The sequence below is a fragment of the Zootoca vivipara genome, chromosome 1, assembly GCF_965207765.1.
Source record: "Zootoca vivipara chromosome 1, rZooViv2.hap1.1, whole genome shotgun sequence".
Taxonomy (NCBI): domain Eukaryota; kingdom Metazoa; phylum Chordata; class Lepidosauria; order Squamata; family Lacertidae; genus Zootoca; species Zootoca vivipara.
The window spans coordinates 44,676,552-44,692,091 of record NC_142582.1 but is presented as its reverse complement, the minus strand read 5'-3'; the positions used below and the strand labels follow the sequence as shown (position 1 = coordinate 44,692,091).

The 15,540-nt window shown below is 43.9% G+C and overlaps 1 protein-coding gene across 1 annotated transcript; it reads left to right on the top strand.

Moving 5' to 3' along the window:
- Nucleotides 1-4,961: 4,961 nt before the first annotated feature.
- LOC118082693 (uncharacterized) lies at nt 4,962-14,823 on the top strand. Its single transcript, XM_088662327.1, has 7 exons — nt 4,962-5,099; nt 5,635-5,744; nt 7,236-7,289; nt 8,831-8,914; nt 9,961-10,054; nt 10,853-10,923; nt 13,027-14,823. Exons 1-7 carry the CDS (start codon nt 5,026-5,028, stop codon nt 14,622-14,624), a joined length of 2,085 nt encoding a protein of 694 aa, XP_088518453.1. The 5' UTR covers nt 4,962-5,025; the 3' UTR covers nt 14,625-14,823.
- Nucleotides 14,824-15,540: the final 717 nt, after the last annotated feature.

Below are 15,540 nucleotides of genomic sequence, written 5' to 3'. Positions count from 1 at the left end.
TCTGCTGGAGGTGACTTGTACGTGTGTGGGACAGATTGAGAAGGTTAAGAATTGTGGATGCTTAATTCCTGTTGGTTCAAATGTACAGTATGTCTAGGAACGAGAAGCGAAGAAAGAATATGGTCTTGCTGTCTTATTCCTGCTTACATGGATGAGAAGAACTGTCACAATTGATCCAATGTCACTGACCCTCTCTTGGCTGTTACCATATCAGCAGTCAAATGATGCATGAGGCAGGCGTTCTCTGCTGGGCAGCTGAAGAAGGCTGGGTGCAAACGAGGCACGTTGCAAAATGAGAACACTGCTTCTGTGAGACTGCTAAATACCCACTTTCAAGACAAGTCCTCCTCAAAATGGCACCATTATTATGCCACAGACCGCCTGCATTTTCTGTCCACAGGAGTTTCGCCTCATGATTCTTTCGCATGTGGCTGAGGGACAGGCGGAAGTGTAGCTAGAACAATCCCAAAGAATTTAAGGAGCAACATTTTCCTTGCATAGAACTTACACTGAAGTGACTCCGGCCCTTTAAGCCCAGTCTCCTTCCAAATCTGATGGAAGGAGCTGGCAGTCAAAGAGTATGTGTGGGAAGGATCCTCTCCTCTTCGCTAGTGCACCCAAAGAAAAGAAATGCATTGTTCCTGCCCGATGAATTGGATTGATATTTCCTTAACATGCCATTGGACTGTAAAACGTAAAACCTGGATCCAATCCAAAGTTCTTTCTCTTTGCTTTAACATTTTAGGGAGCCTGAAGACAGATGGACTTGTTCATCCTGATGCTAATTTAGCAATGAAGCTGAATTCTGCATGAGAAACAGTTCTTCTTCTGCAGGTAGGGATGGTGGTTGGGAGGAATCAAATTCAGTTTGCATTTAAAGGTTAATTGACTTAATTTCTGAAACAATGCATGAACTGGAACACACCCTTCGACATTTACACTTCTCCAAATTTTGCAATGCTGTTCTTCAGCCAAGTAATGCGTACAAAAATGCACGTATATTATAGTAATTGTATCAATGTAGCAATTCTAGATGAGGCCCACAACAGGGAATGGGGCAGATAAGCACATTCTGGTCCATTTAGGATGCTGTGTAAGGTAGTGCTGAGGACTGCAGCCCCATGACATCCAAGAATGAACCTCTCCAATCAAGACAGCCCATGTTCTGCGGGTAGGGATGGGTAAATCTGTCAATTTCAGTTTCAATTTTAGTGTGCATTTTCATTTTATATACACTTTTGTATGCAATTTTCCACGCTATACACGTTTGCAAAGCAACCCCCCCCATATAATGCATTTCTGTATGTTACTTGCACACATATATGGATTTTTAATGTATGTTTTACTGCAGTATGTGCATTTTTGTACACATTTGACTGGAGAACCGAATTGCCAAATTTTGAAAAGCGGGGATTTCAATGGGTGGCTGTGTATCAGTTTGTGTGTTGTTTCAGAAAGTGCAAATCAGGGAGGTTTGCCTTCATAGCTGCCAAGTTATCCCTTTTTTTAAGGGATTTTCCCTTATGCTGAATAGGCTTCCTCGCGAGAAAAGGGAAAACTTGGCAGCTATGTTTGCCTTGAAATGCCTGTTGAACAAAATTCTCTCCCATCCTTATTCACACCTAGCTTCTGTTGTAAGCACACAGAGCCAGTTTCCCCTGTGCTTGGTCTGGGAAAGGTTATACACCTACACAAAAAGTGGGGACTGCAAAATGAGCTCACCATTCAAATTAAGTACCTCTGTATACCTTATAGTGAAAAAGAGCCTCAAGACTGACATTTCTGAGGCAGACTCATTTCCACAACACAGCCGATTAGAATGACAGTGAATCATGTTAGCCGATAGAGCAGCCTGACAGAGCTGTTATGATTTTGAATCCAGGACTGTAGATCTTTCTTTTTCCATTCTCCCCTTTGCATTTTGTTTACACTCCTTCACTTTGCAAGATAATTCTGTTCCCTCCTTGGGTATTTATATCTCAGCACTGTGTGGGCTGCTATCTTCTCCCAATCTAATAATCTCCCTGATGAGCTCTACAGCAATATTTATCTCTCCCGATCTTCTCATCATAAATCAATTGCACTTGCCTTTTTAAATCTTTTTGGTGTATGGTGCTCAATTTGTTAGCTTCCACCAGCCTTTGATTGTGGAAGCACACCTCTGAAATTGCAGAGATCTCACCACATACCCCTCCTTAGCTGTTTGGCACTTCCACTGTTTACCTCACTGCTGCCTGGCCTAGTGATAAGGATGGGAACACAGGTAGCACTGTGGTCTAAACCACTGAGCCTCTTGGGCTTTACGATCAGAAGGTTGGTGGTTTGAATCCCCGCGACGGGGTGAGCTCCTGTTGCTCTGTCCCAGCTCCTGACAACCTAGCAGTTTGAAAGCACGCCAGTGCAAGTAGATAAATAGGTACCACTGCAAGTAGATAAATAGGTACCACTGCAGCGGGAAGGTAAATGGCTTTTCTGTGCACTCTGGCTTCCGTCACAGTGTCCCATTGCACCAGAAGCAGTTTAGTCATGCTGGTCACATGACCTGGAAAGCTGTCTGTGGACAAACGCCGGCTCCCTCGGCGTGAAGCGAGATGAACACTGCAACCCCATAGTTGCCTTTGACTGGACCTAACCATCCAGGGGTCCTTTAGGAGACTCTTGAGAGTCCCATGGACTGCAAGAAGATCAAACCTATCCATTCTTAAAGAAATCAGCCCTGAGTGCTCACTGGAAGGACAGATCCCGAAGTTGAGGCTCCAATACTTTGGTCACCTCATGAGAAGAGAAGACTCCCTAGAAAAGACCCTGATGTTGGGAAAGATTGAGGGCACAAGGAGAAGGGGACAGAGGATGAGGTGGTTGGACAGTGTTCTCGAAGCTACGAACATGAGTTTGGCCAAACTGTGGGAGGCATTGGAGGATAGACATGCCTGGCATGCTCTGGTCCATGGGGTCACGAAGAGTCGGACACAACTGAACGACTGAACAACAACAACAACAAGGCAAACTGGATAATCCCACGCTGTAAAGGCAGCAAGCTTCAAGTTAGCTGGGCAAGTGCTGGGCTAGCTTTAAAACAGGAGCAATGAGGGTACCATGAAGGAGCAAGGGGTTGTTTAACTCCCCTCTCCAGTGCATTCCCCTTCCAGCTTCCTCCAGCTGTTGCCCCCTAGATGAGATGCACTGATGTGCGTTTGCAACAAGCAACAGGCCACAGAGGGAAACTGCTTGACCATTGTCTCTTGCAAGTTACTCTATCCCCCATGCTGCTTAGTAGTGAGTAGTTTCCAGGCCTGCATCTGCCCCTGACTACCTGGATTTGCACATTAGAGATTAGGTTGAGAAGCTGGGTCTACCTTTTGTTGCTCTTAGAACATTGCCTGCAAGGGACTGGCTTGAAGGAGTGTGGTTCCATTGCCTGTGTGTGACATCACTCCTCTTGTTCTTCAGGTGGAATTCTGACTTACCTTAGCAGAAGCTTTCGTTCCACGGACTGTTGGAGAACAATAACCTCCACTGTCTCCAACTTCTGTGCCCTCCTCTCACACACAGCCACCTAATATACCTTTAAAAAACATTGGTTTGGTTTTGGAGAAAGAGATTCCCACCCCTACCCCTCACATCTCTCAGCAGAACAATTCGGCTTAATAATTAATGGATTGATCACTCCTGGCAGCAAAGGTAACAACCATGGATAATGGTACCCATGTAATAAAAATGTGTTGTTGTTTTTCAATGGCAATCGGCTTTAACAAGAAACTGAAAAGACTACTCTGTTGATGCTGAGACAAATCTCTTAAACAGTGACGCAGCGTGATGGAGCTAGTTAATGTTATAGCACATGATTGTCTTTACTTTCTGCAATCAGCGTTTTATTCACAATTTTACAATAGGTGTAAATTTTTATCACTCGTTAGGCAAGCAGAAGAATGAACTGAACCTCAAGAAAAATCACTTAAGAATTGACTACAGTGATAGAACAGAGCAATAACTGATCCAAGACCAGCCATCTAGTGGGAGAAGAAAAAGTAAGTGACAAATAAAATGCTAAAAGGTCAGATTTCCACAAGCAGGAACATATTGTACCATGTCAACAGAATGGCTGTGAGCTGAGCTTTAGAAAAATGAAGGTTCATTATAAAAACTTTAGAAGTGAAAAATAAAATGTTACATTCTGGATCTTCTTTGTAGGCTGTGAGGGGGTGGGAAGAAGCCCATGACAGGAGTAACAGGAAATAAGAAGTCTAATTAAGCATCAGTCTTGCTATGTGAATGATAGAAGCAAAGGGAATTAGGCCTGGAATTTTGCTATGATGGACAGATTATGTGACCAGGAAAATGAAATAGTAAACATATTAAATCAACTGGACAGACTATAATAATTTAAGCATGCTTTACTTAAGAATTAGCACCATTAAGCTCAGTTGGAATTACATTCAACTAAACCTAATATGCAGGGGATAGTTGCATATTAGCTGACATTTCTTTTCTTAATTAAACATGGTTGATTACCTGCAGTATATGGCTTTGTGGGGATTTGAGCCTGCAGCAGGAGTTTGTGGCGTGAGAACCCCCACCCACAATGTTTCAGATAAAATGTGATTACGTCTTAGGAGCACCTATATTTACAGCTCATACTCAATGCACTGAATGACAGATGGACCTATGCACTACATATGCACTCAAAGCAAAACACATCAACTCAGTTACTTTTTTTAAAAAAAAAGGAGAGGGAGCTGCTTTCTGATTGGGTGCTGCATAATGACACCATGTTGTGCAGTGGTGTGGAGTCGCAATTCATGAAGGATGGGGAAGCGCAACTGGGAGAGCTGGCGGAACTGGGAGTCGTGACATCAACACCAATTTGGAATGTGAGATCTTCTACCCCTGAACACATTCTGCCTCTGCTTACCTCAAGGCAACCCAAGGCTTCTGTACTCCCATTGTATTTTCAGGAAGAGAAATCACCCTCACATTTGGCTCCTCTTCTTCTTCAGCTTCCCAGCTGGTCTTTGCATTGGATGGATGGACATCATGGTGGATTACTACAAAATCCTGGATGTTCCTCAAAGTGCCTCTATGAGTGATATTAAAAGAGCGTAAGAGAAATCCTTCCTTGGTGTGCCCCTTTTCCTACAACCCTGTAATCTTAACCTTTCCTCATGTTGCTTCTCTGTCAACATTTACCAGCAGGGCCTGATATTAAGTGACCTAATTTCAGGAAAGGTCCCATAGTTCAGAAGCAGAACACCTGCCTTGCATTTAGAGGGCCCCTTGTTTAATTCCTACCATCTCCAGGTAGGGCTGGGCAAGACCTCGGTCTGAAACCCTTAAGAGTTTCTGTAGATAAATACTGAACCAGATGGACCAATGATCTGACTCAGTATAAGGCAGGTTCCTATGTTATTAACTTGGCTTCCTCCGTGGACAATTGAGGCAGAAATCCAGTTGCAAGCTATTGCCTCATCATCACCATGATAATTCATGGTCTGAGAAACTGTCCAGAATAATGGTACTGGAAGATGGCCACTAACCTATTTGGGTGGTTCTCACCATTATCATGGGGGATAGCATAGGTGGATAGTTCTAGGATGGATAGCCACTAATGTTTGTTGCATCTTGTAAACTGTGCAGGTACAGGAGTAAAGTGCTCAGATGGCACCCAGATAAAAATCCAGATAACAGGGCAGAAGCTGAACAGAAGTTCAAGGAGGTTGTGGAAGCCTACAAAGTCCTTTCAGACAGTAAGGCACCCAGTTTCTCTTCAGCGCTCCTTTTCTTCCTCTCTCCAACAGAACATTCACAGTCACAACAGCTAATTTATTTTTGACTGATTAATCCTAAATAAAAACAAAATGAACATGGATTAAACTTTGTCAACTGCTCTAGAATGTAAATAAATGAACAAATAAAAATAGTAACACTCAATTCTTTAGGCAGCGACACAAGGTTGCATAAGTAATTCCAAACTTCCTTCGTTCATTTTTTTGTTTGCACAGTAGGAATTGTTAACACATTTTCTCCCAATCCTTCAATGCACATATGAGACCATTCCCACATTTGACCTTTGTTTTCTTCCACTCTAGTTTAAGCTGCTTAATCTAATCTCCATTTACAATTATCTTTGGAAGGATGGAAGTTCAACCTTCTACCTTGCTGACAGAATGATTTATTTTTCTTAAAAGAGGCTTGGATATGGAGAAACTACCTATGATTGGAACTAAACTTTACAAGAAATATGGATCTGCCACCACTCTGTCCTCCTTTATCTCCAATTCCTAGTAAGATATAGCATAATAATACAGTTTGGACTGTGGGTCAAATTAGACTCAGCAGGAGTCTCAATTTGGGCTGCAAGGCTTTTCTCCCCAAACAACACCCACCTGCTCTGCACCCGACATCATTTGCAACATCAGGTGTGGGGCAAGTAAATACGTGGTTGCAAAGAAACAATAAGGAGTTTTAAGCACACTCTTGATTGTTCCTTGGCAAGCGGCGCTCACTAACAGCAAGGCCTTTGGAAGTTGGTGTGGTTTGGAGTCAAACTGCACTTGTAACTGGACATTTTTATTTTGTAGACCAGCTTTGCAAAGAGCTGCAGAGAAACAATACCCTTTTGCAGCCATGGTTTGAATTCAAACCATGCCTGCAAAAGGGCAACATGGGGCTCACTGTCAATATAAATCAGTTGATCAGCACTAACAGAAGGCCCCTCTGAAGTTGTCACCTGACATCATAATAAGACCCAGCAGTTGAAAAAGATACCACACCCCATCATGCACTGTGCATCTCCCCACTGTCAAACTGATATTACATTCTTCACATACACTTCCCAGCCATGCTTCCCCCAGGGAGGCTCACCTGGCGCCTTCATCGTATCTTTTGGCAACAGGCAAAAACATTCCTCTTCTCCCAGGTCTTTGTTTAATTAGCCAGTTATGGCCTTTTAAACTGTTTTTGTTTCTTCCTATGTTATGTATTTTTGTGTTTTTATAATGTAAACTGCCCTGTGATCCTCGGATGAAGGGTGGCATAGAAATGGAGAGAACTGAGGTCCAGAGACAGCAACTTGTCTAATAGCCACTGAGCTGGATTTATGGATGTGGTGTACTTTGAACCAGGGACTTCTTGGTATCTTTAACATGATGCAGAACAGCAGCAATAAAACTGGAAAACTCAAAGCTAGAGATGAAGAGGCAGCTTGAAATTTTCTTCCACTTTTACTTCTGTTCCAGGAAGCACGCGTAACCAGTATGATGGGAGCAGCACAGAGACTTCCAAGGAAACAAGTGAGTAGTCCAGAGAAGAGGCCAAGGGCCTCGTCCCAACCTCTGATTAAGCCTAGTAACATCTCTAAGGCTTAGTGGGACTTACCAATCTGTCCGCTTCAGTTCTTCTTGGATTCACATTTTTCCAGCCTTTCACCACATTTCCACATCAGTTTGCATTTTTTTCTTGAAGCCCACATATTTTTGCATTCATTTTTCCTAAAGTGCATGATTTTTGCATGTGACATTGCATGCACTCTATCCAGTTTTTCAAGCAATTTCCTCTAGGTGAAGGTAAAGGGACCCCTGACCATTAGGTCCAGTCACGGACAAGTCTGGGGTTGCAGTGCTCATCTCGCTTTATTGGCCGAGGGAGCCGGCGTACAACTTCCAGGTCATGTGGCCAGCATGACTAAGCCACTTCTGGCGAACCAGAGCAGTGCACAGAAACGCCGTTTACCTTCCCGCTGGAGCAGTACCTATTTATCTACTTGCACTTTGATATGCTTTCGAACTGCTAGGTTGGCAGGAGCAGGGACCAAACAACGGGAGCTCACCCGATTGCGGGGATTCGAACCGCCGACCTTCTGATTGGCGAGCCCTAGGCTCTGTGGTTTAGACTACAGTGCCACCCACGTCCCGGCATTTCCTCTAGCATGATGCATTTTGGAACATGATTTTCATGAATATATGTACACTTTTTTGTACACTTATTTTGCTGGAAAATGGTGTTGCAAAATTCAAAGGGGTGTGACTTTTGAAAGACAGCTGCGAATATTGGATATGCGAATTGGGTAGGTTTGCATTAAAATGCTAAGCAAACAAATTTCTCCCTCCATTCCTAACAGGACATTAATGGTTCTGTTTAGCACTGGGCTCAGGAGAGCAACTGAACACTCTTTGCAGCTGTTTCACCCACTTTTTAAAAAGATTGCTCCAGCAATCTTTAAAAGGGTGGGAGAAACTGGTGCAAAGAGCATTCAGCCCTCTCCTGTGCTCAGACAGGATTGTGGGGACCACAAAGGATTTTAATGGGTGTGTGGAGCAACCCACCTGTCAAACATGTGATGCCATAGTGGTGTTGTGACTGCCAGATGGATCATCTCACCACCTGCAGAGCCCAAAAAGTTCCCCACCCCTATTTTACACATACCTCAAGAGCTATGAATGGTTTTCAAAAGTTTTCTTCACCCATATGTGTTTAAAGAGATCCAGAATCTAATTTTGTTTCCTTACGCACAAAGAAGCATGCCGCCGGTTGAAAATAGTACATGTAGGTATATATAGAAATATAATACATGTAGGTTGACTGTATCTAGGGGTTCCATGACTGCTGCAGCCTGGTAGATTGGAAAGCAATTTGGAGCAAATAACTAGTTCTGCCTCCAAGGAGAGATTCTTTTGCCTCCTTTCCTTAATCCTCACATACATCCTGGAAGGAGACGATGCAACAACTTTGGTGATGTTGTAACAGCTTATTTTTATTTTTCAAAACCATGTTATTTACATATCCCTTTCAAATGGCACAGCATTGGGAATTGTTTCCTTTTCTCTCTCCTTAGAGAGATCTGAGGATGAGAAGCACCTGTCTGTGTTTGATCACGATGGCATCAAAATATTCTTCACAAAACAACGTTCTTCTTCAGGTAACCTTTACATCCTTTCTCGGAAAACTGCTCTGCTGTGAAGCCTCTTCGGTGCCACAGCTGTTAGCTTAGGAGCGCTAAAGTGAGTACCCAGGGCCTTTTTCCAACCAGAACTTACCGGAACTTGTGGGAACTCAGTTCCGGCACGTCTCACTTGGGCTCCATTACCATGATAAAAGAACAAGGGAGGCAATCACGGTGAGTTTTGGCACCTCTTTTTCTAGAAAAATAGCACTGCAGGTACCTATATTACATACCTGTGGCGAGGCTTCTGTTTGTGGCACAGTATTCTGATAATAAGAAAGAGAAAGAAATAGCCAGATTTTAAGGATTTACCCAAACTAAGAATACAGATGGACCAGGCATAAAGCTATGCTGTAGAAAGAGAGCAGAAGAGCAATGCCTATATGTATCCTAAGGAAAAGATTATTTGGGAGGGTGTGTTGATCATCATCATCATCTCTCTCTCTCTCTTTCTCTCTCTCCCTTTGCCTATTTCTAGTTTCAATATTTCAGTCCCACTTGTCCTTCTGGTGCTTCATGCCAAAATGGTGACTAAACAGCAGCATCTGCTGTTGTTACCAGCAACCCTTCCTCCCATTGCCAGTGTTATCAGAAAAAATCGCTAAAGCTGATGTAAAAGTCTGCTGGGGCGGAAGCTGCTATAGAGGTGATTTGATCCTTAGGGAGCAAGTTCAATAGCTCCAGATGTCCTTTTCAATCTTATAACTAGTATCGCTGAGGTAATTGACGAGAGCAAGTGTAGCCAATATGATGACCTCCTGATGTTTTGGGAATCAAACCTGCACCACCCCCAGGAAGCATTGCTATGATTATAGCAACTTCTGGAAGGCACTGTTTTGGCTACCCCTGACCAGAGCATCTTACGAGAGGGGATGAAAGATGAATTACACTGTGCTTGTTTTGTGTGTGCTTGGTGTGTGTGTGTGTGTGTGTGTGTGTGTGTGTGTGTGTGTGTGTGTGTGTGTGATATTTGTGGCCTAGGTGCACTTCATAATGAGTATGTGGCAACCTGTGTGTTTCAGATTTTTCTGTATCCTTCTTCAGCGCTCCTAAAAGGTTCCATCACTTTTCCATCATGACTGCCTTCATGAATGGCAAAAAAATCACAACCAAAAGGTAAGGGAGGGGACCCATCTTTGTAGGAATCTTCTCCTTAAGTCTTGATTCCCCTGGCTGCATTACTCTTTCTGTTTGCAATGTGCAAGCAGGTCCAAAAGCAAAATGCCTCTGAAATACCAGTTGCTGGGAATTACAGGTCCAGCTTGCAGGCTTCCCACGGACATTTGTTTGACCACTGTGAGAACAGGATGCTGGACAAGATGGGCCATTGGTCTGATCCAGCAGGCTTGTTTTATGTTCCTAACTCCTGGGTCCAGGATTATGTAGCGTATCTGTGTTTATACTTTGTATGTTGCTTGGAGTCTTTAGGGTAGCAAGTAAGTAATGTGTCTGACTCAGGTTTACAGGATGTGAGAGGGTATCTGTATGTCTCTAGAGGAAAGAGGTATGTGAGTGAGTTTAACAGTCATATGTCTGCCTTACAGAATTTGTGAGGAAACTTTTATTAGGTGAATATTTGAGACAACAGTGACTTGACGGGCAGATTCCTTCACACATATAGGAACAAGTAAAGTTCTCACATGCAGATGCGTGCATACAGGGATATATCCTGTGTTTGAACATGGAGGCTATAATATGGAGGCTTCTCTTGTTCCTAAAGCAGGCTTCCTCAACCTCGGCCCTCCAGATGTTTTTGGCCTACAACACCCATGATCACTAGCTAGCAGGACTAGTGGTCAGAGTTGATGGGGGTTGTAGTCTCAAAACATCTGGAGGGCTGAGGTTGAGGAAGCCTGTCCTAAAGCCTCTGTCCCTTGTTTGGTCGGGTAACTGTGTGACATTTCTCCCCTTCAGACATCTTGAGAATGAAAGCAAGTACTTGGAAGTTGAAGAGGACGGGAAGACGGTATCTATCCATGTTAATGGTAAATTTGAGTGGGCTGTATTATGCCTTGTGACAGGTGTTGAATGCTTACCTCAGTGTGTACAGGGCACCTCCGAGGAGCCTGATTTTCAGAAAGCATGCATTCCCTATTGAAAATTGAGACACCCAGAAAATTCTGACTCAGAGGGTTTTTTGTTTCCTTTTGTTTGAAAACCACCTTATTCTCTCACAGCTCATTAGGCAAACAAAAAACAAAACAACAACCAAATAAGAAAACATGTTCTTTGTCCTGTGAATTATAGGTAAGGATGATTAGCTCTACAAGCAAACAAATGAATGAACAAATGAATGCAGGATATATGCCAAATACACTCAAATTTGGAATAAGCAATGGAAAAGACAGAATCATTTCATTGATTAGCATATGTTGTATTGGTGTAATCTAGGGAATCTACAATATTCACAATATATTAATGCCTGGAAGGGCAGGCAGGGGGAAGAGGGTAACATCCAGCTATTGCCAACAAAGTTCTACGTAGAGTAGACCTGTTGAAATTAATGAACCTAAGTTATGCATATTCAATAATTTCAATGTGTCTACTCTGAGTATGACTAACACTGAATAAAACCCATTAGGCCATCATGATGATGACAGCAGCATTTATATATTGCCCATCTGACCAAGTCCTCTGGGCACTTTACAAAGACAATAAAATACAAAATCCTGTTTACAAAAACAGAACAAAACAAAACACCTAAACCTACCAGTAAAAACCAAAAAATAAAAGCCCAGCAATGCCACCCCCAAAGCAGCACAAGACACAGCAGATAAAAGAATTATACCCAGCACAATCAGCATAAACCAGGGGATGCTGGGTACAAGAAATGAACCCTCTCTGGTTTATTCTAGTATTGTTCTCATTTACTTGGCAAAATTATGCACTTTAGTAAATTCAGGCAAGGTTCTCCATTACCTGTCTTATATCTCCTTCAATGTCTGCTTCTCTCTCCTCTGTTGAATTTAAAAATGTGTGTGGTACATTATTATCTGAACTTCCATGGGACATGATAATGATAATGAGTGGCATGCGGTGCCTCTGTTCCATTCACATAACAGACTTCTGCTTGGCACAAAGAAACTTCCTCCCCTGTATAGCCATTACAAACCCTTACAACTGCCCTAGGGAATCCCTGGGAAGTCCTGTTGCATGAATGGAATTTTGCTTACACAGCATTGAATACAACCCAATCTGTTTACTCTTTTTCTTGGGTATTTCCTTTGTGTGAGTACGATTGGTGTTCCTACTAAAGCCACCAAATGCAGACCACTGATGGGCCCCTGACCAAATTCTGGTGGGCCACCTGGTGGATGATGGGATACTCAAGATACCTTGCTGTTGCCTCAGGCAACATAGGGACTTAGAGACCTTATGGGGACTATAGGGACTGAGAGAGAACATGTGTGGCTGAATTCAGCTCATTCCTAGAGTGTTAGACCAGCTTCAGACGACCTTGGACCAGCCACCCTTTCTCAGCCTAACCTACCTCACAGGGTTTTTGTGCAGATAAAAGACAATGAGTGCCATTCAGAACTCCTTCAACAAAAGGACAAATTAAAAATATAATAAATCAAAGATAAGGCAACAAGATCACAGGGCAGGGCAGGTGGGTGGGTGTGCACACAGCCCTACTATATATCAACTTTGTCTCTCATTCAGTGGCCAACACCATTAACAATTCTCTATTCTCAACATACCCTTAATGCAAATAGGATATAAGGGTGACAAAAAGGATTGGATCTAGACTTAGTCATGCTTAGAGCAGACCCACAGAAATCTCAAGTTGATTGTGACTATCTTAAGTTGCACTGATTTCTGTGGGTCTACTCTAAGCATTACGAAGTCTGAACGCAACAGAATATGTAGTTAACATTATTGTCAGTGAGTCATCAGAATTCTGGTTGTTTACATGCTCTTCTAATTTCATTCAATGGGAGAAACACAAACCATGCCCTGAAATTGTGTGATAATTTTTAATCACGCTGGACACGAAAAGAGTGTGTAAATGTAGATCCTAGGCTTATTTCTGTAGCTCCATTGCTGGAACAGACCTCCAGTTGACCAATATATTCTGGCTCTTGCAGGCATACCTGTTTACGATAGAGAAACTAACGCAAACAACTGGGATTACAGGTTGAACAGGGGCTACTATTACCCAGAAAAGAATCAGTTTTGGACATGTGAAAGGCGTCGGTGGGCAGAAGACTGGCGTCGGTGGGCAAGCCAATGGCGAGACTGGGCAGAAGAGTGTCGAGAATGGGCTGAAGGAAAGCAACACGAGAAAGACAAGTGCTTTTCTGGGGCTAATGCTGGTCAACGCTGGGCAAAAGCAGCACAGGGTCCAAAGGCTAGTGAAGAACATCTCAGGTCAGACAGGGGTTGTCCTAGGCCAGGGGAAGGGAAATGTGATCCGAAAGAGGGGCATAAGACTAATAAGGGACTATCTCGCCCAAAAGTGGAACACTCCAAGTCAGATAAAGGGTATTTTGTGTTTCCCAAGCCAGGTGAGAATTCTGGACCAGACGAAGGGCATCTCAAGGCAAACAAGGGGCAACAGAGAGTGGACGAGGGGCATCCCCCATCAGATAAGAAGAACCCAGGAGTTGTTAGGCTGGGGGAGGGACATATGGATCAGGACAAGGGGCATGCCACAAGGAAAAAAGAGCAGCCTAGGCAGGACGAGGGGCAGCCCAGGCCAGATAAGGGGTCCCTCAGTCACAAGAAACCAGACCCTGTGTGTAATGAATCAGCTATGAAGCGCAAGGTGGTTTCTGAACACAACCCTCAGGCTGGGAATAGGGAGCCTCATGCTGGGAAACAGAAGCAACAGGCAGAAAGAAGCAACCCACGTGTTGTGAAAAGCGAAAAGCTGTTCAGAAAGAATGAGCCGAAGGATGACAAGCCAGAGTCCAAAGGTGAGAAGCACAGGCTTACTTTAGAGTCTGAACCTGGGAAGGGAACAGAATTCAATGATATGAAGGGAAAGGCTTGTGCTGACACTAAAGTGGCTCCTCAAACACATCTGACTTCCTCTGGTGGCAAATGGCTACCACTGAAAAGGAAAGAGCCCCAGATTCGGGCAAGAAAGCCATATGGCAAGAGGAGCAAGTCTCAAGCTGGAAGGAGGTCCTCGCACGGTGGTAGGAGCAGGTCCCGGGCAGGGAAGAATAGGGTGCCTGATGGACAAAGTAAGGGAGAGCCTGGGGGGAGCAGCTCATCTAAAGGACTCGGTGAAGAACAGCCTGAGGGGAATGACTTTGCTAATGAACCTGGTAAAGGAAAGCCTGAGACGAACGACTCTGTTGAAGGACGCAGTTTAGGAGAGCCTGAGGGGAATGGCTCAGGTAATGGAAGCAGGGAGGTGTCTCCTGAGGGGAAGCAGACACATGCAGATTCTAAGGGTGCACTGCAAGGTCGGAAAAAGGGATCTCTGTCAGCTCTCCTGGGGGGTGACGTTTCTCTCCCAAAAAAACACAGACTGCTCAGAAGAACGGCACAATGCCGCCTCTTATCTGAAGGCCAGGGTGAAAAGCATCAGTACATATCTGAAACGAGCCAGTTCCTCAGCATGAAGGACCAACGGAGAAGGAGACTGACGAAACTCTCTCAGTCTGGTACACAGCTTCCAAGTATTGATGGCCAGAAACTTGGAGTGAATCAGTTCCCAAATGTGACTCATTGACCAGGGGCATGGTCAAGCTAGCTGGCACACACATAAGCTCACCGTCTTGCTCACTGATTTGTGATCACCTCTGACTTCTGTGTTCACACCAGGCAGTACAGGACCCCACATTTGCTGGGCTGAAATAGGAAGAGTTTCCAGAGATTGTGGTCTGTAAGGGAGGTGTGTTTTTCAATAAAGGCAGTAATGTAACTCTCACAATTTCTTGGTATGTGCTTATTATTCGGTAAGAAACAGGATATATATTCAGGAGATGCTGAGCTAGCTCTAGATTTCTACATTCCATATGAACCTGATTTCCCCATAATCAGAATAGATTTGGGTTTGCTGAGCATCTGCTCACTTTAAATTCACCAGTGTGTTTCCATTTATGTCTGTAGATTATAGGATAGCCAAGTACACACAGATGGGCCTTGCAAGTTGCAATTTGATATTGCCTAGGCTTTCTTAACCATGGAGGAAATACATAGCATTTCCAGCCCTAACCCATAAAGGGGGGGGCGGACTATGGTCCAGCTCCGAGGGCCTTCTCAGTAGCGGCACCTGCCCTGTGGAACGCCCTCTCACCAGATGTCAAAAAGATAAATAATGATATGACTTTTAGAATATGTCTGAAGGCAGCCCTCTATAGGGAAGTTTTTTTAAATGTTTGATGTTTTATTGTGTTTTTATATTTTGCTGGAAGCCGCCCAGAGTGGCTGGGGCATCCCAGTCAGATGGGCAGCATATAAGTACTACTATAGGTACCTGCAGGGCCATGTTCCCCCAGGGATAATCCATTGGAGGCCACATGCAGCCAGTGGGCTGGGCCATCGTCAAAGGGAGCCATTGTAACAATTTCTCTGCTACATTTGTATTAGGCAGAGCCCAAAGTGTGCATGTACGTTGCCTTTGTTGGGTTCCATGAAAGAAGAAG

What these genes read in the sequence shown, in the direction of transcription:
- LOC118082693 (XM_088662327.1), top strand. Translation starts at nt 5,026, where the DNA reads ATGGACATCATGGTGGATTACTACAAAATCCTGGATGTTCCTCAAAGT. An exon ending in CTACAAAGTCCTTTCAGACA is followed by an intron (nt 5,745 to 7,235) that starts GTAAGGCACCCA and finishes CTTCTGTTCCAG; the next exon opens with GAAGCACGCGTAACCAGTAT. An exon ending in AAAACAACGTTCTTCTTCAG is followed by an intron (nt 8,915 to 9,960) that starts GTAACCTTTACA and finishes TGTGTGTTTCAG; the next exon opens with ATTTTTCTGTATCCTTCTTC.